The sequence below is a fragment of the Protomyctophum bolini genome, assembly GCF_963924005.1.
Source record: "Protomyctophum bolini genome assembly, chromosome: 23".
Classification (NCBI taxonomy): domain Eukaryota; kingdom Metazoa; phylum Chordata; class Actinopteri; order Myctophiformes; family Myctophidae; genus Protomyctophum; species Protomyctophum bolini.
Window position 1 is genome coordinate 26,901,311 of NC_137884.1, and position 24,580 is coordinate 26,925,890.

Genomic DNA, 24,580 nt, shown 5'->3' on the forward strand with positions numbered 1-24,580 from the left:
CACCATTTACCATTTAGAGTGATTGAAAATGGATTGGTTGGATGTGCTGAGCTGCATACATGTGTGTGTGTGTGTGGATTTAGATATAGATATAAACCTGTCTAAAAAAAATTGGACAGCTCCAATCCCACAAACCCTTTCATTTAGAAGTGTTCTGTCTGTGCGTGTGTTTGTGTGTGCGTGCGCGTGTGTGTGTGTGCGCGCCTGTGGGTGTGTGTGTGTGTGTGTGTGTGTGTGTGCGCGCCTGTGGGTGTGTGTTTGTGTGTGCGTGCGCGCCTGTGGGTGTGTGTGTGTGTGTGTATATATTCTTCTCAAGGTTATGTCTGCACAGAGCAGCAGAAACAACTCAAAAACCTGACGAGAAAATGCCCAAACCTTTCACTGTCTGTCTCTGTATTATCCAGCTGTCACTCACAGGTCATAGAAATCTATGTTTTTTATTTTTTATTATTTTTTTTGCTTTCTCTTCCCTGTCCCTCCATGTCTCTGTACAGTATATCTATTTTGGTTTAACCCATTCAGGCTTGACGTCAAAATTTACAAAAATGTCTTCTAAATCATGACAGTTTTCTGAAAAAACCCTATGTTTCTATATCAGTGTGCTCCTCAAACTATTTTATGTCAAGGACTCCCAAAAATTATATGTAATTGGCCGCCGACCCCCCATCTGAAAACATGTTGTTCCAGACTTCCAGTGACCACCCCGGAAGCAAAGTTTTGAGTTAAAAAACGTCCGCTGTGAAATAATATATATTTTCAAAGATTTGCGCCACATTTTCACGATTTCTGTAAAATAGCAGACCTACAAGCTCGTAGCGCGGCACTCGGTGCCGCGCTATGAGCTTGTAGATCTGCTATTTTTCAATAGCTAAAGTATAACATAATGCTTAAAACACCAAAAGGGGTTCCCGCCCAGAATGGGTTAAAGTGAAATATACGAGCCATGACAGTGACAATAGGAGAACGTATACAGTATGTGTGAGAGAGGAGAAGAGAAGAAACAGACACTTTGACGGTTCTGAGCGAAAGTGGCTGCAAGATTATCATCATCCTGAATGTCTGTGTTCTGCTGCTATAATTATCTCCTTTTTTCCTCCTTTGAGATACCGTCATACACCCGGGGAGGCCCACGCACACACACACATGCACAGACGCACGCATGCATGCACGCACACTGGCACAGAGACAGACACAGGTCTTCACACGTCTAGCTCACGCAAAGACCCGCAAAAGCACACTGTTCTTCACACATGAAGTTGTACAATTACAATTACACACACACACACATGCATGCATGCTTGCGCACACACACGCTCTCTCCCTCCCTGTCTACCTGCAGGCTTGCCAAATGCCGCATGGCATTATTTGCAGAAGCCAGAACAGACGGCATGGACGGAGGCATCAATGGAAAAACACTGCACTACTTTGTGTGTGTTTCTAGATAGATTGTGTGGGTCAGTGCACATGGCAGTGCAGTGTGTGAGTGTGTGTTTCTGATAGATTGTGTGGGTCCGTGCACATGGCAGTGCAGTCAGTGTGTGAGTGTGTCTCTGCAGCAGTATACTGTAGCCTCGGAAACCCAGACGTTTTTATTTCCAGGGAGAGAAGAAAAAAAAGTCTGGGTACTCCGAGTCCACTTCAATACGGCATAGAGTAGCACAAACGTCGGTCGATGACTCTCTGCTGATTTCTGATTGTCTGCACCTTTGTTAAATTGACGCACACCCGAGTACACACACACACACACACACACACACACACACACACACACACTCACTCCTCTCTATCTCTGTCGCTCTAAGTAATTAGTCTCATGTCGCGCAGCTGCGTCTATATTCTCCCGGCGGATCCTGCCGGGAGCTGCCCTATGCCATAGAAAGCAGAGGTGGACCCCCAGGCTAGGGGGTCCGTGGTGGAGCTGCCTCTATGCCATAGAAAGCGTAGGAGAGTTCCAGGCTATACTGCAGCAGTGACCCAGTCCCAGTGACCCGGCCCAGTGCAGGGTTCTGGTTACAGGTGTCCCGTTACAGTGACACACAGGGGACAGAGGAGGTGTTCCATGTCTCACTGGATTGTATCTAAAGACGGTTCATTTGACCTCGGTTTGTTTTGGGGTTTTTTCTATCCCTATACGCTATACTGTATGTCGCTGCCCTGTGCGTGTATTTACTTACTTACTTAATGCCCTTTATGCCGGCTGGCATGTAGGGCAGCAACAAAGCCAGCCTTTATCGATCCCCAGGTGTGATGTAGGGTCTTCAACTCTCCCTCCACTGTCCTACGCCAGGTGTTCTTGGGTCGGCCTCTTTTGCGTTTGCCCTCTGGTGTTCCAGTGAAGTGCAGTGATGTTGTCTTGTTCTCTACGTATTACATGCCCAATCCATTTCCACCGCCTTCTCATAAGGATGGTATCCATGTTTTCCTGTTTACACAGATCAAGAAGGTGTTGGTTGGAGATTCGCTGGATTTTCCTTAAGCTTTTGGTGTGGAAGGTTGACAGTTTGTGTAGATCATTTTCTGTCGTTCTCCAAACATTCAGAACCGTATAGCAGGGTAGACAGGACACAGCTCTGGTACAGTCTAAGTTTTGTGTGTATTTGGTGTTTGCATAGTATATCCCATTTCATGCTTTATATCCAGATCTTGCGAAGACGAGACAAGACATGGGTTGGATTTGAAGGTTTTGAACTGCACGGCACTCCATTTCAAGTGTATTTGCAGAGATTAAAAATAGGCTGCATTTTGCATCGCAAAAAGCATTTTATAGTTAAAGGGACGCAATAAAACAAAGACCTCTGCATCCACAGGATGCACTACTGTACTGTTTTTTTATTATAGTTTATTTTGCTAGCTTTAGTTGTAATAATATTTTTTTCTTCTGTTTTCTACATGCATATAACCACATTGAAATGGGAGTTAAATGCTGCAATTTGTAAAAAATGGCAAAATATGACTCCTAACGTATAGTAGACTCATAAAATGTCCCTGGGACTCATTTCTAAAAGACCAACCCTGCATCCTGGGACTCATTACATTGAAAACCTGTTTACATCAGCTGTATTTGTGCACATGTCAGCGTGCATGTGTATTTGATGTGTATGTGTGTGTTCCTGTTGCACGTGTGCCTGCCCTGAGTGTCAGTGTGTGTGTGTAGGTGCGTTTGTGTGCCCCCCCCCCCTCCAGAACCCAGTGGAAACGTCCTAACATCCCCCTCCCCACCCAGTCTCTCTCTCTGGGGAAGAGACAGTGCATCCATTCAGCAGCAGATTCACTGCAGTGCCATCTGATCTTAATCTGATCTTATATACCTGCCGTGCTTCAGCGAAGATGATCACGAACCGTGTTGGACTTTGACAGACAATTTTGATTCAGTTTTAGTCATAGCCTTTTTTTAAATAAATTTCTATTCAGTTTTAGTCATTGCCTTTGTTTGTAGTTTTATAGTCGACCTCAAAATTGTACTTAAGTACAGCACTTATGTAAATGTACTTATAGTGATTTTCCAGTCCACCACTGCCGCTTTGCACAGGTGTGTTCACGGAGCGGTTTGGCCTGAGAGGAGGACCAAAGTGTCCTTCCGGTGGTCTCCCATGGAAGCTTCCAGAAGCCTCTGGCCCTCATGGCTCATGGCGTCTCTCTCTCTCTCTCTCTCTCTGGGGGAGAAGAGGATGATGATTTGACCTCATGAAGCAGGGATATTGTCCAGGGAGGGCTTTAATAGTGTGTGCCACTTATATTACAGCCTCGCCTTGTTGGCTTCTTACAGAGAGACGCAGGTGAAGCGTAGCGCATTATGTGGTGGAGAGAGAGTCAGGTGTGCTGCAGCGTGTGTGCGTACGTACGTGCAGACAGGCGTACGTGCGTGCGGTACAGTATACCAGCACACTGGCAGCATTATGCCGGGCTGTGTCCTGTTGTGAATGCCAGTCTCTGTGAGTAGAGAGACAGGACCAACACGGGTCACAGCAGAGACAGACTGCCCTTATAGTACACGGCTTACAGTGAGGGTGTGTGTGTGTGTGTGTGTGTGTGTGTGCGTGAATGCGTGCGTGTGTGTGCGTACGAGTGACATAGAGAGAGAGAGCAGTGCTTTGATGATTTGTCAGCGATTCTTACTGAAGTGACTTCATCACCGAATTTTTTTTTTTCCGACAAATTATGTCTTGTTCCCGGAAAATGGGATAGCGTTAAAGGACGTATAACATCACTTTGTGTAATTCCTCCTCTTCTTCAGTCTTCAGTTCCAAATTTGCATTTCCACTTTGTTTACAATGGCCACAATATTGCAGCTAAAACTGCTTTAATTCAAAGTACATAAAGACATTTGACAGACTGGTTATATCAGAGTGGTGATTGAGGCTCAAACCATTAGAAATAACTTTGAGGGATATTATGACAATATGATATTAAATATTAAAAGCAAGTTTTAAAATGCATGTTATTTGCGCTTTTTAAAGGAACACTTTTTTCAACCCCATCTCCACGATTATAACAGTCCTCATTAGTGAGAGACTAATACCGACTATATGAACAGTTAAACCACTTAAAAGGATCTTGATACATTTATAATTGCCCACACGATCATTTAACATATTTTATTTATTTTAGAAGTGGGTCATCTTTCACTCAATGGGGACAAATTCCCATAAGAAGTTAATGATGTATAATTTGTCCATGTGTGGTCCAGCCCTATATGGAATAATATACGGAATGCACTTGTTAATAAAAAGTATTTGAAATATTGCTTTGATGCTCATATTAACCATACTGTAGGTAGCATGCATTCCATACATTTCATAGGGCTAAACCACACATGGGCATATGATATAGTACTTTATTGTCTTGCGACACATGAGCAGCCAAGTATGCAGAACACATAATAACACACATTTTACATTATAATAACACAAAGAACAAGTACACCAGATCTCCTTCCTGAATGTATAGCAACCTATATTCTCCATACAAAATATGCTTAGTATTAGAGGTGATATTACTCGCTAACCTTAGGATGCTGTTATCATACTGTACGTGGATGTATAACGTTTCTGAAGTTGTTGTCCAACAATACCGTCATGGCACAATACAGTATATATGTTTTTGTAGGGGGCGCTATAGACCCTCGTATACTCGGCTATATTTCACAGTGAACTTTATACGTCATAGTGTCTGAGCAAAACCACTCCAAGGAACAGCAATGTCTGTCCGTCCGTCCGTCCCTCTTAGAGTATGTCCTCTCCTATGTGACTATGAGTACCAGTAGGGGCAAAAGTGGCGCTGTTGTGCCAGAAACAGAGAGAGATAGTGTTGCACTGTTGCCTGCTAATTACACAGAGAGAGAGAGAGAGAGAGAGAGAGGCAGGGGGACTGGAGAGTATCTATAAATAAATAAAATTAATAGTTAATATTAATAATGAATAATAATAGTTTTTATTTTAATTAGTTTCTACTTTGATAACAATACCTTGGTACTTTTACTCAAGTATTTCTCTTTCTTTTACTTACAGAGTACTTCTATATTGCAGCATTACTTACTTTTACGTAAGTATAAAGAGACAATTGAATACCTTTCCCCCGCATCGCGCTCAGAGCGAAAACATAATCAGTCTGACACTCTTAGCTGTTGCAGTCAGAGGAGTATGAGAATAATCCGTTGTAAAGCAGATATGAGACAACATGATCTGGCAGAGTTCAGAGGATTATCTCCTTCAGACCGGATTCTACAAATGCCTTCTATAGATCCTGACAGTTTTCTGGAGAAAAAAAAACATGTTTATATATCAGTGTTTTTCAAACGATTTCATGTCAAGGACCCCCAAACATTATATGTAATTGGCCGCCGAGCCCCATCTGAAAATATGTTGTTCCAGGCCCCTCCCCAGAAGCAAGTATTTTAGTTTTTCAATAGCTACAATTTAGGCATTTAGCAGACGCTCTTAATCCAGAGCGACTTACATTAAGCAAGAACAAAAAAGCATGGGAATACATCACATAAAAACATTTATCATGAAACATGCGTAAGCTAAGAAAGTAACAGTGGAATATCTATATAATGAAACTATACATATAAACTATACATCTATACTACTATGCTATACATATGTACTATGACGTGCTATGACTACATACAATGCACTTATGCCGTCTACATAACATGCTATAAGTCTGTATCAAATGCTATCGAAGTCTACAGAAATGCTATCTAAGGGGGTAGGGTAAGTGCTATGGTATAGCTAAAGTATAACATAATGCTTTATTAAAACACCTAAAAGTGGTTCCGGCCCAGAATGGATTAATAGAACGCATCAAAGCCTCCCCACTGTACCAACTGGTGCAGAGCTTCGAAAAAAGTGGCCCAAAAGAACTGCCTTTATGGTTGAACAAGAAGCTGAAGGAAATCCCTGAACCAAATCAAGCAGGCAAACAAGCCCTTCACAAAGATGGATTGAACTTCTTATAAACCTAGACTCTGTATTATGGTATCTTTTGCCTTTCCTTCATCTAGGGCTGTCACACGTTTACACACATTGTAGTTGACAATTCCATCACAAATAATTGCCATTACATTTTTAATTGACGATTTAATTGTGTGTTGTTTTTTAATTGAACGTTGGGGAACATTACAATTTGGATTTCTGTTTGCCTTTTTAGGCTTTGTTTGTCATCACAAATAACTTAATAAAGTATATTAAGTAAAGTAAATTAATAAATATATACAAAGAAATCACTGACACATTCAATATGTTTTTCTTTCCAAAAAACTTACAAAATAGCGGAAAATAGTTGCTTATAGTAAGCTTATAGATCTGCTATCTCTGCTATTTTTTATTCTCAAATAATTGTGATCAGGCGATCGTGTATAGATTGTGACAGATCCTGTCCTATACCGTTATCCTGCCTTTTGTGGGCCGTGGGTTGGTTTCTATAGATTGTGACAGATCCTGTCCTATACCGTTATCCTGCCTCTTGTGGGGCGTGGGTTGGTTTCTATAGATTGTGACAGATCCTGTCCTATACCGTTATATCCTGCCTTTTGTGGGGCGTGGGTTGGTTTCCTCGTGCCCTTGTCGAACAAATAAATCACGCATTTGATTTGCACTGAGGATGTGCAAGGATGAGGTTGATTTGCACTGAGGATGGGCAGCGTCTCCCCTGCTCCGGGGGGCTCCTGGGGGCTCCGGGGGGCTCCGGGGGGCTCCTGGGGACTCCGGGGGGCTCCGGGGGGCTCCTGGGGTAGTTTGTTACAGTGAGAAGCTATTAATTATTGTGGCTGCGTGCCAGAAGAGGTCCGCTCGCTCGCTTGCGAGGATTCACACAGATCACATTTCACCTCGGTGGGAATACGGTATAACACATCCGTTAACCACTTTCAACCTGGCACCCCTATATTTTTCTAATGCGTACGCACACACGCACATACACTTGTTGTCTTTTTGCTCATACGTACATCTGTTACAACTCGTAACAGTGGAAGCTATTAATAAATACAGCGCCTATACGGAGCAGTAAGGGTGTTGAGTGTCTTTGCTCAGTCAGGGAACCTTCGACACAGACTGAGCAGGCCAGGCCGGGAGGCGAACCGAACCAGGGACCTTCTGATTCACAGACTATAAGAGCAGGCCTGAGGTTCATTCACTAGGCCTCTCTAGACTCTACACCCGTTCGGTCACGGCCGTCCGTATTAACCCATTCTGAACGGGAACCCCCTTTTGGTGTTAGCATCATGTTATGCTTTAGCTATTGAAAAACAGCAGATCTACAAGCTCGTAGCGCGCCACCGAGTGGCGCGCTACGAGCTTGTAGGTCTGCTATTTTTGAAAAATCGAATCTGCGACTGACATAGAAGACATTTTTTTTAATCTGATCTCAGGTCAGAATGAAAACTATCAGGATGTAGAAGACATTTTTAGAATCTGATCTCAGGTCAGAATGGGTTAACAGCAGGCCTGAGGAGGTTCATTCATTCTCTAGGCAAAAGGAGAGAGAGAGATCAAAAAGGAACACAAACAGGCCATTTTCTGTGAAGCCACAGTGGCTTTTTTTATGAGCTCATCACGCTTCTCTCCTCAAACGCTGAGCTGTGTGTTTGTGGTGGTGGTGATGGTTCTATATTTACAGGCTGGTTATAATGTGCAGCGGAACAGAGACCGCTAATGTTATCTGTCCTCCTCCCGTGGGAACGGGGCTGATATGACCAGGAGGTCACTGACCTCCATCACCATGGGGGGGGGCAGGGGGGGGACGACATGTCGATATCTCCCCTCTCATCTCATCCCTGTCTTTAGTCTCCTCTCTCTCCCTCTCCCTCTCTCTCTGTCTCTCTCCCTCTCCCTCTCTCTCTCTCTCTCTCTCTCTCTCTCTCCCGCGTGTCCCTTTCATCAGAGCAAAACATCAGAGACGGAGTTGAGTTTTTGTCGGAGAGCAGAGATTAAGTGACAAAGTAATCTGGCGGAAAGGAGTGTGTGATAAAGAGAGATGAACCAGGGCAGAGGGAGAGATGACACCCCCCCCTGATACCTCAGATGAATCACAGGCATAGATCACAGAGAAAAAAAGTGAGATCTTGAGGCTCTGTCTGTTGTCTCTTCATCATGCCTTTAGGTGGCGCTGTTGGAGGAGTGCAGAGTAGACAGGACAAAGGGACATGAAGGGGTAAATGGTGCATTTATATAGCGCCTTTATCCATGGCGCTTTACAGAGATTGTGCATTACATTCACACATTCATACACCGATGCCAGGGGAAACCATGCAACGCACCAACCAGCACATCAGGAGCAATTAGGGGTTCAGTGTCTTGCTCAAGGACACTTCCACACTAACTCTGGGGGAGCCCACAGGGTTCGAACCGGGAACCATCCGGTCACTCTACCGCTGAGCCACTGCCGCCCGCACAGGGGGGGGCGGGGGGGAGGAAGAAGAGAGCCTCTCCCTTAGAAGTTGCGCTCATCGTTCGTCACTCAGCGTGGCTCCTCAGAAGGAGAGACATGGAGAATGTGTGCTTGGCATGACGATAAGGAGGGAGAAGTGGAGCTGGTTGAGAGAGCCAATGGGAAGGGGGGGGGGGGGGTGGGGGGGGGGGCAGGGGGGGGGGGGGGGGGGTGGGGGGGCAGCAGCTGTTCTCTCTACTGACTAACCCATTCTGACCTGAGATCAGATTCTATAAATGTTCTGAAAGTTTTCTGAAAAAGCTACGTTTCTATGTCAGTCGTTCTTCGATTTAAAAAAAAATAGCAGACCTACAAGCTCGTAGCGCGCCACTCGGTGGCGCGCTATGAGCTTGTAGATCTGCTTATTTTTTTTCAATAGCTAAAGCATAGCATATAATGCTATGACACCAAAAGGGGGTTCCCTTCCCGTCCAAAATGGGCTAATGAGTGAATTATACACAATGGGTAGTGCCTGTCTGCTGTATTAAATATGCACTTTAAAGCTTTGCCCACACAGGTGTGCATATTATGTCGGCGCGCGAGTGATAATATCACCAAGACATAATAATAATGAATTGCATTTTTTTTTTAATAGCGCTTTTCCGAGTGCTCAATAAGTGCTTTATACAATGGTTCGTTCATTGGCAGGTGAAGCGGCGAACATGTATGTAGTCGACGCCAGCGTCCTCACTTATTCACACATTCACACACCAATGGTGGCGAGCTCAATGTATGGTTCAGTGTCTTGCCCAAGGACACTTCGACATGTAGGACAGGAGGAGGAGCCGGGATTCGAACCGCCGACCCAGGGATCATTGGACAGCCGCCCAACGCACAGTACAGAACAGATAATAAATCTTCGGCTGCTGTACAAATCGAGACAGGAGATTTTCAATGTCATCGTTTGTTATGAAGTATTTTGCAACTATGACAAATTCAGTTGAAGTCAGTCTGAGAGAGAGAGAGAGAGAGAGAGAGAGAACTAGCTCTCTCTGGATGGTATGAATGGTATTTATTAAGGTTATGAATTTGCCCTACGGTGTTGGTTTTGACAATACTGTGCTGACCGGGAGAGCTTTTTATGTTTTGCTTTGGAAGTCAGTTGAAGTCAGTTGTATTTTTTTTACTCTATGCAGCTTGATTTGCATTTATTACTAACGTGTGTTATTTGAGGTTAAGGTTTCACATTTGTTTTCTGTTAGTGCAGTTAGAAGCATTTAAAGGGGGGGGAAATCACACCCTTGTGAAGTGAGGGGCGCTCTTATCATCGTGACATAAAAAAGGCACTATGCCTATTCGCTCAGACACTATGACGTAAAACTCTCCGTTCATTCAGTCAATAGGAATGTAATCTTTGTGTAGGACAAAATCACACCCGTGTGAACTGAGTGGTGCAACTCCCCTCTCCCTCTGCCTCTCTCTCTCTCTCTCTCTCTCTCTCTCTCTGTGTAATTAGCAGGCAACAGTGCAACACTATCTCTCTCTCTCTCTGTGTCTTGCACAACAGTGCCACTTTTGCCCCTACTGGTACTCATAGTCACATAGGTGAGGACATACTCTAAGCCTTAGAGTTTGCCATTTTCAGCATGGGACACGTGTACGACGAAGAATAAATCGGGCATCACTGCGCTTCTGTGGAGGGAGGGAGATATATTTTGTTGGCCGAACGAGGCGATCATGGACACTTGGACAGTTGGACAGCTATTTTGGACAGATATTTTGGACAGCTATTTTTCGTGGCACATTATGTTTAATCACAACAACGTCACGTTTACTTTACCTCCTCAGTGTTTGGGTCGGGACATGTAGGACTGTATGTGTCTGCTGTCTACGTGCATATGCACTCTGCGCGCTCCAGTCTTTCTGGAGGTAATGAAATGTATAGCGTCTTCTGGATGCATCTCTTTAGCATTAACATTTCAATGGCCGAGGGTCGTTAGAGTCTATTGTTCCGTGTTGTTTTCGCACGTCTAATGGTAGACGTGGACGCAGCAATAGGACGCCTGCAGCCCAGTAGCTATAATATTGCTTTCGGTTTCGGGGAAGTGGTGTTACTTTCTGTCAAATCAGTCGGCACACCTGGATATATCAAACGGCACACTAAAGTGCCGCGGCACACAGGTTGGGAAACACTGCTCTAAGGGACGGACAGACATTGCTGTTTCTTGGAGTGGTTTTGCACCACTCAAAAATAGACACTAAGCCGATTTGCTCAGACACTATGACGTAAAGTTCACTGTGAAATATAGCCGAGTATACGAAAAACATACACTGTATTGTGCCATGCGGTATTGTTGGACAACAACTTCAGAAACTTTATACATCCACGTACAGTATGATAACAGCATCCTAAAGGTTAGCGAGTAATATCACCTCTAATACTAAGCATGTTTTGTATGGAGAATATAGGTTAGCTACCTTCAGGAAGGAGATATGGTGTACTTTGTTCTTTGTGTTATAATGTAAAATGTGTGTGTATATATGTGTGTTCTGCATACTTGGCTGTTCATGTGTCGCAAGCCATTAAGTACTATATCATATATCATATCTATACAGTACAGTGTATACCATTACCTTTATAGTGTTTCAAGTTATTCCATGATATTATACATGTTATATTCCATACCGTCCAGCCCTATACCTTCACCTTGACTCATTAATTATGATTTAACCCATTCTGAACGGGAACCCATTTTTGTATTGGCATCATGTTATGCTTTAGCTATTGAAAAATAGCAGATCTACAAGCTCATAGCGCGCCACCGAGTGGCGCGCTACGAGCTTGTAGGTCTGCTATTTTTGAAAAAAGAACGACTGACATTTTTTTTTAATCTGATCTCAGGTCAGAATGGGTTAATCAGACCGCAGTGTGTGTCCAGTGGAAACCTCGTATGAATCTGATCTCAGGTCAGAATGGGTTAAAGCAGAAGGACAGAGCTGTGACCCGACCCTGTCCTCCTGCATGGAGCTTATAGAAAGCAACAGGCCGTGACACTTAGCTTCCACAGGTGCGATTATAAAAAGCTCTTTGATGTGTCGGTTCGGCCCCGCTAATCGCTCCCTAGTTTCCCATGACTTTTCAGACGTGGAAGTTTGGATAATTGATTTGACGGCACGTTAAGCTAATCACAGACGCACTTTTCTGTGCCTAATTCTGCCCGGCTGAAATTGGCATAAAATGCGCGTCGCATTCGCTCAGCATTTTTCCCGGCCAGGCCAGCTGTGCACGTCAAAACAGCGATGCATGCAGACCACTTTAGTCAGGCTGTCTACACATGTAAACGTCACGTTTAAATGGGCTGGTGGTCGCCCCATTTAACTCATGTTGGGCGGGAACCCCTTTTCGTGTAAGCTGAAGCGGCAGGCGTTTTCGTCATGTTGCAGTTTGCACTGAGCTATAGCTGGCCTGCGATGAATATCCTAATCATTATTAATCAACGTCATATTGTCAACCAACCCGATCCATATAAATGATATAATTCTGTAGTGTACTGTATGATGACCACGCAATGTTACAGTCCACTGCTACAGGCTACAGGCTATTTGATTTATAAATGATTAGTATTAACACATTTTGGGCGGGTACCCCTTTTGGTGTTAGCATTATGTTGTGCTTTAGCTATTGAAAAATAGCAGATCTACAAGCTCATAGCGCGCCACCAAGTACATTTTTAGAGTCTGATCTCAGGTCAAAATGGGTTAAATTATTTCAGTGTCCACGTGTCCCTATCGGTCTCATTCTGCAGGCATTCTGGCTGAATGGCCACCCTTATTGTTGAATGTGTGAGAGTTTCAAAGATGGCAGGGAGAGGGGACGATCAATTTAGAACTCCCACATCCGATGCCAGAGAGCATCTATTCTCCGCCCACACAACACGCTTCAAGAACAGCTTTATCCCTGCTACTGTGCCACTAGTTTCTGTCTCTCTCTCTCTCTCTAGCAATATGTGATCGGTGTCTCTCTCTCTCAATCAATATGTGATCGGTGTCTCTCTCTCTCAATCAATATGTGATCGGTGTCTCTCTCTCTCAATCAATATGTGATCGGTGTCTCTCTCTATCAATATGTAATCGGTGTCTCTCTCTATCAATATGTGATCTGTGTCTCTTTCTACGATCTCTCTGTGATCCATCTTTTGTGCATATAGTTCCCATCGTATCATATTTGTTTTCATGGAAATATGATGTGACGGGAAGTTTGGAACTGCACAAAAAAACTGAATTTCACCCTTTTTTTTTTTACTTACAAAGACTGTGATGTGACAATGAAGATGATTCTGATCGGTCTCTCTCTCTCTCTCTCTCTCTCTCTCTCTCTCTCTCTCTCTCTCTCTCAATTCAACAGGCTTTATTGGCATTGACATTTTATTGCATTGAAGTGTTGCCAAAGCACAATCACAGATATGACAAACAACAACATAACATAATATCAATGACATGAAAAAATAAAATAAAATAAAGCAGGTGGTGCAGAAAATATAACATGGCATACTGCATGTGTGTCCTACTGGTTGTCCCTTTTCTTGTGACAGGAATTGACATATTTTGCAGCCAAAACTGCACATTCTTTCTGTTCCCCCAGAAGGACTGGTAATTTTTCTCTTTCTGTCATACTTCGGAATTCTGGGATATTTGTTTCAAATTTTGGGAAGAACTCCTCTCTAATATTCTCTCTCTCTCTCTCTCTCTCCCCCCTCCCCCCCTCCAGACGGAGTTCTCTTCGGCGGCGGTTCTCCACCAGACGCGGCGGGACCAGGTGGCGGAGACGTGCCGCGCCCACAGCGCGTCCAACCGCAAGCGCCGCGTCCTGACGCCGGGCGACCTCAAGCACCTGGTGGTGGACGAGGACCACGAGCTCATCTACTGCTACGTGCCCAAGGTGGCGTGCACCAACTGGAAGAGGGTCATGATGGTGCTGGCCGGCCGCGGGAAATACAGGTACCGGTGGCACCAAGTTATACATTTACATATACTGTAACCCCGTTCGGTGTTATAACCCTATTTTTCAATAGAGCACCGAAGTCCTGACGGCACTGTCGGTAGAGGGCGTCAGTCCCCAGGTTCATGCATTTTTTATCTGCATTATAATCCCCATAGGGATAGAGATAGGATTTTAGATCTCTTCATATAAGAACTGTGTTTGAAAAAGAAACCGACCACCCCGGGCCTTTTCACTCATATGGATATGAAGCATCGACTGAAGGTGGAAATGTACAAATATACCCAAAGAGTAACAAAATAAGCGTTAGAAACGAGTCAAATAACCCAGAGACTAAATTTCCGGGTAGGCTGGGTGGCTGCATCTGCCCGTCGCACAACAGAAACTGAATGTTAATTACGTTTATTTTTATTTTTATTTTATTGATATTTAATGTTTCGTGGTTAGTACGAGTTGAGTCACCACCAGCTGAGCTTATGTCAACGAGTAATCTCAGGAACGCAATGTGTTGACAGCTGGGCGTGACGTATATTAGCAGTGACATTGCCTTCATATGTATAGTTTCAAGGCTTTTGCGGCCACATTAATTCCATTTTCTCCAGAAACTGGCTGTATCAAATATTAATGGACATCATTAACGACACACAGCCACCCCCGTGACAGAAAGGCCGGCGTGGTCGGTTTATTTTTCAAACATAGTTCTTATATGAAGCGACCTAAAATCCCCCTATGGGGATTATAATGCAACTAAAGAAATACATGAACCTGTACGCCCTCTACTGAAAGTGACGTCAGACTTCGATGCTCTAGTCTATACTATAGCTAAAGCATAACATAATGCTAACACCAAACGGGGTTCCCGCCCCAAGATGGTTTAACAAGATAATCTTGCTTTTTTCACTCTTCAAACCACACACAAAACTAGGCTAATAATGTTTAAAACGGCACATGACAGCTTCAAGTGTAACAGTTGAGATATTAACTATAGAGTGGTGTAATTTATGTCGGGGGAAACTCTTCGACTCGTGTTAACCACAGATTCATGAACACACAAATTGAAAACCCCAAATGGGGGGAAAAACACATTGGAAATCTGGAGAGGGAACCCATTATGAAGTCATTACTGGGTTTTAACCCATTATGAAGTCACTACTGGGTTCTTAGGAGGACAATTGTGTCTCCGAGTGTAAAATGGAATATAAAGTTAAGAGATAGTTTTGCGGCTTGTGGAGTTTTTTTCCGGAGGCTTTTTCTTCACTCCGTGCTGAACATATTAAAGCAGAGACTCTTTGCAACGCTAGCCTATAGGTTCATTTCACAGTTACGGAGCCAGGAAGAGGAGAGAGAGAGAGAGAGAGAGAGAGAGAGAGCTCTGGGCCAATTGTTATGAACACTATATTCATGGGCCAGAATGTAGAACTAAAACACAGCCTGGAGGTTAAGATATCAGTCCTGCATACTATAGCAGTTCTGAATGTACTCTGAGTGCCAAAGGCTGGGAAGTGTACCTCCACAGCCCTGGCAGAGTATAGTTCTGGAGTAGTTCCAGCGGATTGTGTGCCCCTGGTTTTTCCCTAGTGGGACTGATCGAGGGTTGAGCTACTGGGACGTACGGTAAGTCGGGACTTGATCACTCCCGGCTGGGTCACCTGAGTGAGGGGTATATGATGTTGAGAGACCCGAAACCTCCGTTGACCTCAGGATACATCACTGAGGATACGTCCCAGGTGCTTCCATGCGATGTTTTTTGTTATTTATTGAGTGCACTACCTGGAGCCAGGGAGAAAGAGAGAGAGAGAGAGAGAGAGAGAGAGAGAGAGAGATGGTTTCGGACGGAAGGCTATGTATAGCATGTCGATTTTTGAGGTTTTGAGAGAAAGATGAAAATCGAGAAAAACGACATACTATACTTCATGGTTTCGGACGTGTATTTTTCTGAAAAACTGTCACACAATCCTCGTCGTTAACTCACAAATCCATCGAGTTCCATTTCTACCGCACACTCTTCTTAACTTAAGTTAAATATCCACTACATATTTTACTGTGTAATGACATTAACTGATATCCACTGCAGCGGAGAGTCTATATCAACCAGTGTACTTATTTTATTGACTGAGAAAATAATCCGTAAGGCCGCGGCTATGGCTGGCTCTGCATGGCGGGGTATAAAGTAATTGATGTAAATATATACGGAGGTATATCAAAATATATTCACACTCTCTCCTCGCTGCTCGCACATTTCAATAACAAATGTGCTTTAACACGGAGTGAGCGGGAACCCATTTTGGTGTGCTAAAGCATCATGTTATGCTTTAGCTATTGAAAAATAGCAGACCTACAAGCTCGTAGCGCGCCACCGAGTGGCGCGCTACGAGCTTGTAGGTCTGCTATTTTTGAAAAAATCTAAGAACGACTGACATAGAAACATATCTTTTTCAGAAAACTGTCAGGATGTAGAAGAACATTTATAGAATCTGATCTCAGGTCAGAATGGATTAACAGGCAGTGAGCGGTGTTTTGACTGCATTAATTTAACCCATTCTGATCTGAGATCAGATTCTAAAAATGTCTTCTACATCCTGACAGTTTTCCATTCTGACCTGAGTCTAAAAATGTCTTCTTCTATGTCAGTCGCTCTTCGATTTTTCAAAAATAGCAGACCTACAAGCTCGTAGCGCGCCACTCGGTGGCGCGCTATGAGCTTGTAGATCTGCTGATTTTAAATAGCTAAAGCATAACATGATGCTGAACACCAAAATGGGTTCCCGCCCAGAATGGATTAATGTGCTCTGGCCTCATCTTGAATCTTCCCAGAGAGGTCTATAAATAAATACATCAGTATTATATTATATAGCCTCCGGTTCACACTATTATATCTGCCCTGATAATGCATGTTTACATCCAAGGTCCTAGAGCTCATTACTGCCAGGTCCTCTACACTATCGGTCATTAATGACCGGCTCTTTTTTGCTCATTTCAGCACTTTGTGTTCCATTTTCGGTCATTTTCTGCTTTTTTAGTGGATTCGGTACAAACCTTGGAAGGAAGATGGAAATGTATCTGATTATGCAAAAAAAAATGCAAGCCAATGTAGCGACGAGTTATACATCGTTAAAATCCCCTCGTTGTTTAGTGCAATTCCAGTGCAAATTGTAAAAGTGGCCTCTAAAATGATTGGCTCACAAATGAACGGCCTAGACCAGATCTTTAAGAAACAGGTACTTAACAAAGCCCTGTGTATCCGATCTGATGCTGCTCACCCACTATACGGAGGGTACATCCTTCTCCCATCCGGCCTTCGCTTGCGAGCCCCTTTATTGTGCCACAAAAAACAGGCACAAACATTCCTTTGTCCCCGTCTCTCTATTTGCACACTGAATGCTGCTGTGGGTAGATCTAGAGGAGATAACCTTATGATGAGCACTTTCACTTTTTACTGTTTTATCTCGTGCCTAATGTCTATGCACTTTTTATGACCTATCGCATTGCACATTTACGCCTGCACTTTAACGGTTATGTGCACCTTTGTATACTCTGGTATATCTGCTATGTGAACTGTTTGTTTGTTTGTACTGTTTAATTGTTTAATGTACTGTCTATGCTGCGACCCAATTCACCCTTCGGGGACACTAAATAAACTTGAACCTTGTCCCCCTCCCCAACAGTGACCCCATGGAGATCCCGTCCAACGAGGCGCACATCCCCTCCAACCTGAAGACCCTCAACCAGTACACCATCGCGGAGATCAACCACCGCCTGAAGAACTACCTGAAGTTCCTGTTCGTGCGCGACCCCTTCGAGCGCCTGGTCTCCGCCTACCGCAACAAGTTCACGCTCAAGTACAACTCGTCCTTCCACAAGCGCTTCGGCACGCGCATCGTCCGCCGCTACCGGCAGAACGCCACGCGGGACGCGCTGCTGGGCGGGGCCGACGTCAGGTTCCGAGAGTTCGCCTCGTACCTGGCCGACCCGGCCACGGCCGCGCGCGACGGGCCGCTCAACGAGCACTGGCAGACCGTCTACCAGCTGTGCCACCCGTGCCACATCCACTACGACCTGGTTGGTTTTGAAAATGTCTTTATTTTTAGGAATAAAACCCCGTTGAGATACAGTATATCTCGTTTTCGAGAGGGTCCCAACCAGTGTTGTTTTTGGCAGCAAATTTCTATTTTAGTTTTAGTCATAGTCGACTAAAATGTATTTTTGCGGGTCTTGATGCCGTCGTAATGACTGTTTTTACACTTGCTGAAAAAAGCCGATCTACAAGCTCACAACGCGTCGAAGCGCGACGCGTTGTGTGCTTGTAGATCAGCTATTTTCAGCATGCAACCAAGTGTAAAATGACTTATACTGGATCTGTTGTCCACTAGTCCCTTCCTAACATTTCAGTCTAGTTTTTATTTGTTGAGGAAATTGTTAGTATATTTAGTCTTAGTTTTAGTCACCGTAGCTTAGTTTTCATTTAGTTTCCATTTAGTTTTCGTCAGTGAAAATAGGTAGTCGACGAACATTTTTCGTCTTAGTTTTAGTCGACGAAAACAACACTGGTCCTAACTACAATCAATACAATACAATACAATACACAAAAAAGGAGAAAAACTAAACATAACAAACAAACACAAAACACAAACAACAGGGTATTAAACAATATGCAAGCATAATAGCAAAGAGATGGATCATTTTGTTCTGTCAGATATGACTGTCACTTTCGTTGGTCAGCATTAGAGTACAGTTGATTAAACACATGTATGTCATGGCCTCATGGGGCATGTGCAGGAGGTCGTAAGGTAAGAAGACAGCGCACTTTTGAACATGTTGTTGAGGGATGAAATTGTTCGAATATTAGTTGGTAAGTTGTTCCAGTCAGAGGGAGCTTTAAACATAAATGCATTCTTACCTAATGTATTGGAGACTATGGGAACAGAAAAAATAAGGATGCGTGGTTCTAGAATCTAGAACCACCCACCACCAATTACCAACTGAGTACTCAGAGAAGCTTTATATAAATAATATCACTATTATTATTACTACTTGTTTTATTGCCTATGCTTATATAGAAAAAAAGCTCACTTTTCAGGTCAAATAGGCCTATGTGATTAAAATGTGATTAATTGAGATGAATTCATCACAAAGCCTCCAATTAATTAGATGTTTTAAAAAAAAAACTCAACAAAGAAGTTTATTTGTATTTTTGTCCTAATACTTTTTATTTCTAATACATTTGTTTTAATATTATTTGACATTGATAATATAACTTACTATAAGTATTTATTCTAATTTAAGCTTTAGTCTTTGTGTGGATGTGTGCACATGCATTGAGCCTGTCAGAAATAGCAAAAAAACAAGTGTTTTTTCTAACACGTTTTAGTGGTAGATCTTGGCTTACAATTGGGAATGAAATGGGCTCTTGGGCTTGAAAAGGTTGGTTACCACTGTTCTAGATACTGTTTTAGATATTGAGGATAATTGAGGCGTATGCATTTAATAATAAACTGAATCCAGTGACATCACTGTCTTCTTCTCACAGGTGGGCAAGTACGAGACGCTGGAGGACGACGCCAACTTCGTCCTCCGCTTGGTGGGCGTGGGCGACTCGCTGCGCTTCCCCGCCTACGCCAAGAGCACGCGCACCACGGACGCCATGACGGCCACGTTCTTCGCCAACATCAGCGGCTCGCAGCGGGGCCAGCTGTACCAGCTCTACAAGCTGGACTTCCTCATGTTCAACTACACGGCGCCCGGCTACCTGACGCCGCAGCAGCGGCTGGACTAACGGAAGGATAAGGCCGCCGTGGTGGGAAACAGGGGGCACAGGACGACTTACCGGGCATGGCCGCCATTTTGTTTGCTTGCGGAGGAGAGGCAATAATAAGCGACATGATGAAGAGAGAATGAGAATTGTTGTTTCCGGAAGTAAACTTGAAAAAAAAGACAAAAAAACTGTTTTCGTTCCTTTTGCAGGGGGGGGGTCGGAATTATGGACACGGATTATTGGACACGCGTGACCGAAGAAGGGTTGAAGGACGGACGGAAGGAAATATGATGTGTGATAGTGAAGTCGGATTTTGGAGGCGTGTTAGAAGGAGAGCACTGATTGGACCTTTTTAGATTGAGTGACAGACGGTATCTATTAGCATGTGGGGAACGGAAGTGTCGGTGGCGTGGAGGAGGTCAGACATGCAGAGGGATTCTCTAAGAGAGTCTCATGGGATGTTGTTCCCTCCATCATATTTAATTTGAAACTTGGGCTGCTTCCAGATTCCGCAAAGCAAACAGCGGCCTCGCACGTCGTGCCCCTGACCCCTGACCCCCAAAGCATCGTGGGTAAGCTGAGCTTATCTCCCCCCCCCTGCCTCCACCCCCCCCTCCTGCCCCGCCCGGATCAATAAGACTCCAACAAGACATTCCGTCAAATTGTAAAACACATTTATATGTCCTTCACCGCGACCGCGCGACACCGGGGCGTGCGTGTGTGTGTGTGTAATCGATGGCTCCCGGGCCTGTTGTCACCCTTGCTTGCATTGTGGATTCATGCATTTTTAGAGGTATAAGCTCTGCCACTGTGAGGAGGGGCCACACCTTTGCAGAGTGGGGGCCACATTGACTTGACTCGAGCGCCCACCTCTACGCCCTGTACGCGATGGCGCGGCGTGGCCTTAAACAAGCCGACGGTTCTTAAAGAAGCGACTACGTAGTCTACGTTGCATCAAGGCCTTCATCGTGGCTGCAGTGAGGACGGACTGAAAGGAGGAGGTACCTCTTCTTCTCGTCTCGTGTGTCATTTATAGGATACTGTACTTCCACCACGGCGTACAGTGATACTGTACATGGAGGCCCAGATTATTCACCTGTACACCACCCCCCCTTCTCCCCCTCTGCATCCCCCCCCCACAAGCACCCTTAATGCGTTATGCCGCATGGAGCGGTCAGAATGGTACATGATGTGATGGGCACAACGTGATATGAATGGGCTCACCGGAGGCCTCGGGGGGCCATCGAGGGCCTCGGGGACCATCCCTCGGGGGCCACTGGAGGCCCTCGGGGGGCCATCCCACTGAATGAACGCACGAGGCAGGAAAACCAAAAGAACCACCTTTGGTGTGGTTGTGAACGCCGGGTTAAAGGGACAGGATCTCATAACCCCCCCGACCCACAGCCACGCCCCCCCCCCCCCCCCATAAAAAAAACATGGAACTTATAAGTGGACATGATTGACACCTGGGGGCCACGCCCACAAATCCCCTGCTCAAAGACGACTTTTTAGTAAATTAAGATTTTTTTTATTTTCATGCTTTTTATTTTAGTTTTTATTTTTTTTTTATTGTCTCATGATGGAACATTGCTGCCGAGCAGCAATAACTAAAATATTATTTAATTAGCATATTGTTGCGTCAAAAAGAAAGAATGAAAGAAAGAGAAAGATTTTATATTTGTTTTCCCTGCAGGGCTGATGAGCATTGTAGTATTTTCTTTTTTCTTTTGAGTTTTGTTTTTTTCATGTCCACCTTTTATGTTCTCGGCTCGCACGCTACAGTATATCAACGCTAAAACATCTTCACTTCTCTTCATCGATCTGTGAAGGGCGTACAAGACATTTCAGCAGAATGTGGTTTTTTTTTGTCTCTCTCTCTCTGTGCTCAGCCAGCGCTGGGGATTTATCTACGTCGTTTCCCCCCTCGCCCGCCATGCCTTTTGTTAACACTCTGGTGCCAAAATGGCTGTGAAACCCACACACAGATAGCTACAGAGTTTATGCCTCAACCCACATCTTTTGCTGTTCGGTGTACAGTATAACCATGGGAACCGTCCCTGCTCTCAGCTACAACGCGGGGAGAAAACGCTATACTGTATATCAAGGAGGGCATATCATCATACTGTACGCACCACTTCCCACGCCACCGTGGCGGGATACAGTATATATATAGTGTCACCCGTCGGAGCTAATCAGTACATTCAGCGTGACACTGACTGCACATGGGATGGGGTTTCCATGTGAAACTGCTAGGGCGTGTTAGCCCATTTTGGGCCGGAACCCCCTTTTGGTGTTATAGCATTACGTTATGCTTTATAGCTATTGAAAAACAGCAGATCTACAAGCTCATAGCGCGCCACCGAGTGGCGCGCTATGAGCTTGTAGGTCTGCTATTTTTAGAAAAATCGACCGACATAGAAACATAGCTTTTTCGGAAACCTGTCAGGATGTAGAAGACATTTTTACTATCTGATCTCAGGTCAGAATGGGTTAGTTAGGACGCAGATCAACACCAGGCCTAAAACTCACTGTAAAAACCCAGAGAGAGAGAGAGAGAGTCGTCATTTTAAAAACAAGTCCTTTGTACTTTACTTTCCTCAGCCATTCCGACTACAAAGTCGACCAAGGAAGGCTTTTCATTGGGGAAAAAGGAGTGGCTCTCTTTATGGCACTGCTGTGACTGTTGAGAAGGAAGCGGTGACAGCAGAATTGGAATAATAACTTGTTACTGTATATTCACACACACATCCCCCTCCCTCTCGTACCCGCCTGCCTTCCAGGAGAAGTTCAGCGAGGGACTGTTTTTTAACAGACATCATGCTAGTGACAGCTTTCATGCCTTTGAAGCACACGTGTGTGTGTGTGTGTGTGTGTGTGTGTGTGTGTGTGTGTGTGTGTGTGTGTGTGTGTGTGTGTGTGTGTGTGTGTGTGTGTGTGTGTGTGTGTGTGTGTGTGTGTGTGTGTGTGTGTGTGTGTGTGTGTGTGTGTGTGTGTGTGTGTGTGTGTGCGTGCGTGAGTGCACTTTTATGTGCAGGTCTGTGAGTGTGCCCGGTGAAGAGTCATAATGAGAGAACCGTGTTTGTGTGGCTGCGTATACACATCTGGGTCTGATAAAAGAGTCCAGGCTACTGACTTGGCCTCCATCCAAAGCCCCAGCAGTCGTCGTCCTCCTCCTCCTCCTCTTCCTCCGAAACAAAGGCAGCATTCTTAAAGCGCTGATGCCACCTCCCGAGTTAAACGCATAATAAACGCTCGGCTCGCTCGCGCACGAGAGGCACGCGCGAACCGACCGACACACTACTACTACTAGCCAACAGCAGCACCTGAACCCGTGCCAATGTCGATGCCAACGCAGCATCGTTTGCTGACTCAGCGCGGTCGTAGGGGTGAGGCACGCGTAGCGGCGTAGCCAGAGGGACACCTCTTTCATTTCACACGCTGATTCAGCCCCCAAAGCGTAAACTGCTCATTTAGCCTCTCTCAAAATGGACGACGGGCGCTGTTGTACACAAATGGTCTTTCAGCGAGCAAACAAACGTTTACGGAGGCCTTTTTTTCTTCTCTGCCGCCTCTTTTCCGCTCACCATAAAAATAAAATTATATATATATACACCTCCCCCCTCCATGAAATGGAAATGCTTTTTTGGGGGGGTTGGTGTCATCCCAATGATACATCCCTTGTCTCTGCAGGAAAGGAGGAGCACATTACAAATTTTAATTTAATTTAACTGTACTCGAATTAAAACTCTGGCTTCTTAAACAAACAGCTGGTTGAAAGCCCACGGCCCAGCTGTTTGTGGAAAGACTGACCGTTTTTAATCTCAACCCACTTTTGTCCCTGTTCTTAAGTTAACTTCCACTGTCTGCAGACAATATGTCAATAAATCCAGTTCCAACTGAATGCCCAGTTGTCTTATTATGCTGTAAAAGTATTTATATACAAGTGGAGTGAACGGGTATATTTATGTTGTTTTTTTTTCCAAACGACGTCTATTATTGGACAGAATAAACATATTTAGTCATCTGGGCAGACAAACACATCCACAGTTTTTTTCTACAGCTTTTTTTTGGTTTTGTTTTTAAGAGCAGGAATGGCTCATTATATTTGTTTTTTATACTGTGGCATTACATAGTTAAGCCTTAATGTGAAGATCAACACTTTACTTTTACACAATACATAGTGTTAGAATGCATGGTTTGTCAGTGCAAGAGAGCTATGTATTTACTCACTCACAGTAAAACAGTATAACTGCAAACTGCAATTTTGTTTTCTGTCACAAACGCGGAACGGTTCCCTCGGATATGACATTTCTTGGCACCAGGTCCAAGTTCCAGCTCTCAGCTTCGCATTTCACCGTAAAATGGCTCTCGTACTGGATCATATCTCACGCTCGTCAGCACACAGAGAGAGACAAAGCCAGGGGGATGCTGTTAAAACCTTTCCTCTCTCCACAAAGCGTATTGTTTTGGATTATATGGTTTTTATATGATGTGTTCTGTTCTGTTCTGTACATGAACCATGCCATGTCATTGTGCAGTACAGACATAGACAACATAGATGGTTGATCTCTCTTATGTGTCATAATTATGGAGTATGGGATTGCTTGAATGGGTGATGTTTATTAGACCCTGATGTATTTCCCTTGTGGCCTCAACATATACTCATAAATGCAACACAGAAAGCCTAAATTATAAATTATATATACTTTGTCGTACAACTGCGTCCGTCGCTTGCCGTATAGAATAGATAACTGATTTTCAAGTGAAAAACTATTATTTTTCAAGTGAAAAACTATTATTTTTCAAGTGAAAAACTATTATTTTTCAAGTGAAAAAAACTATTATTTTTCACAAGATCATTAGTTTTACCCCCGGGGAGGGAGGGAGGGAGGGTGTTATAATTTTGGGATAGATAGCATGCTGGGACACAGACGACGTCCTACATTTGTATTAATTAATTA

At 44.2% G+C, this 24,580-nt stretch overlaps 1 protein-coding gene across 1 annotated transcript in view; it reads left to right on the top strand.

Annotated features, from left to right (window-relative positions):
* The window catches only part of chst11 (carbohydrate (chondroitin 4) sulfotransferase 11), a gene marked incomplete at its 3' end in the record, with an annotated part of 82,682 nt that extends 63,042 nt beyond the window's left edge, over nucleotides 1–19,640 (top strand). Inside the window, exons 3-5 of the mRNA XM_080757510.1 lie at nucleotides 13,637–13,866; nucleotides 17,533–17,926; nucleotides 19,395–19,640. Of these exons, the coding sequence (XP_080613636.1) occupies nucleotides 13,637–13,866; nucleotides 17,533–17,926; nucleotides 19,395–19,640 (870 nt within the window). The remainder of the gene's footprint in view (nucleotides 1–13,636; nucleotides 13,867–17,532; nucleotides 17,927–19,394) is intronic.
* Between the last annotated feature and the right edge of the window lie 4,940 nt (nucleotides 19,641–24,580).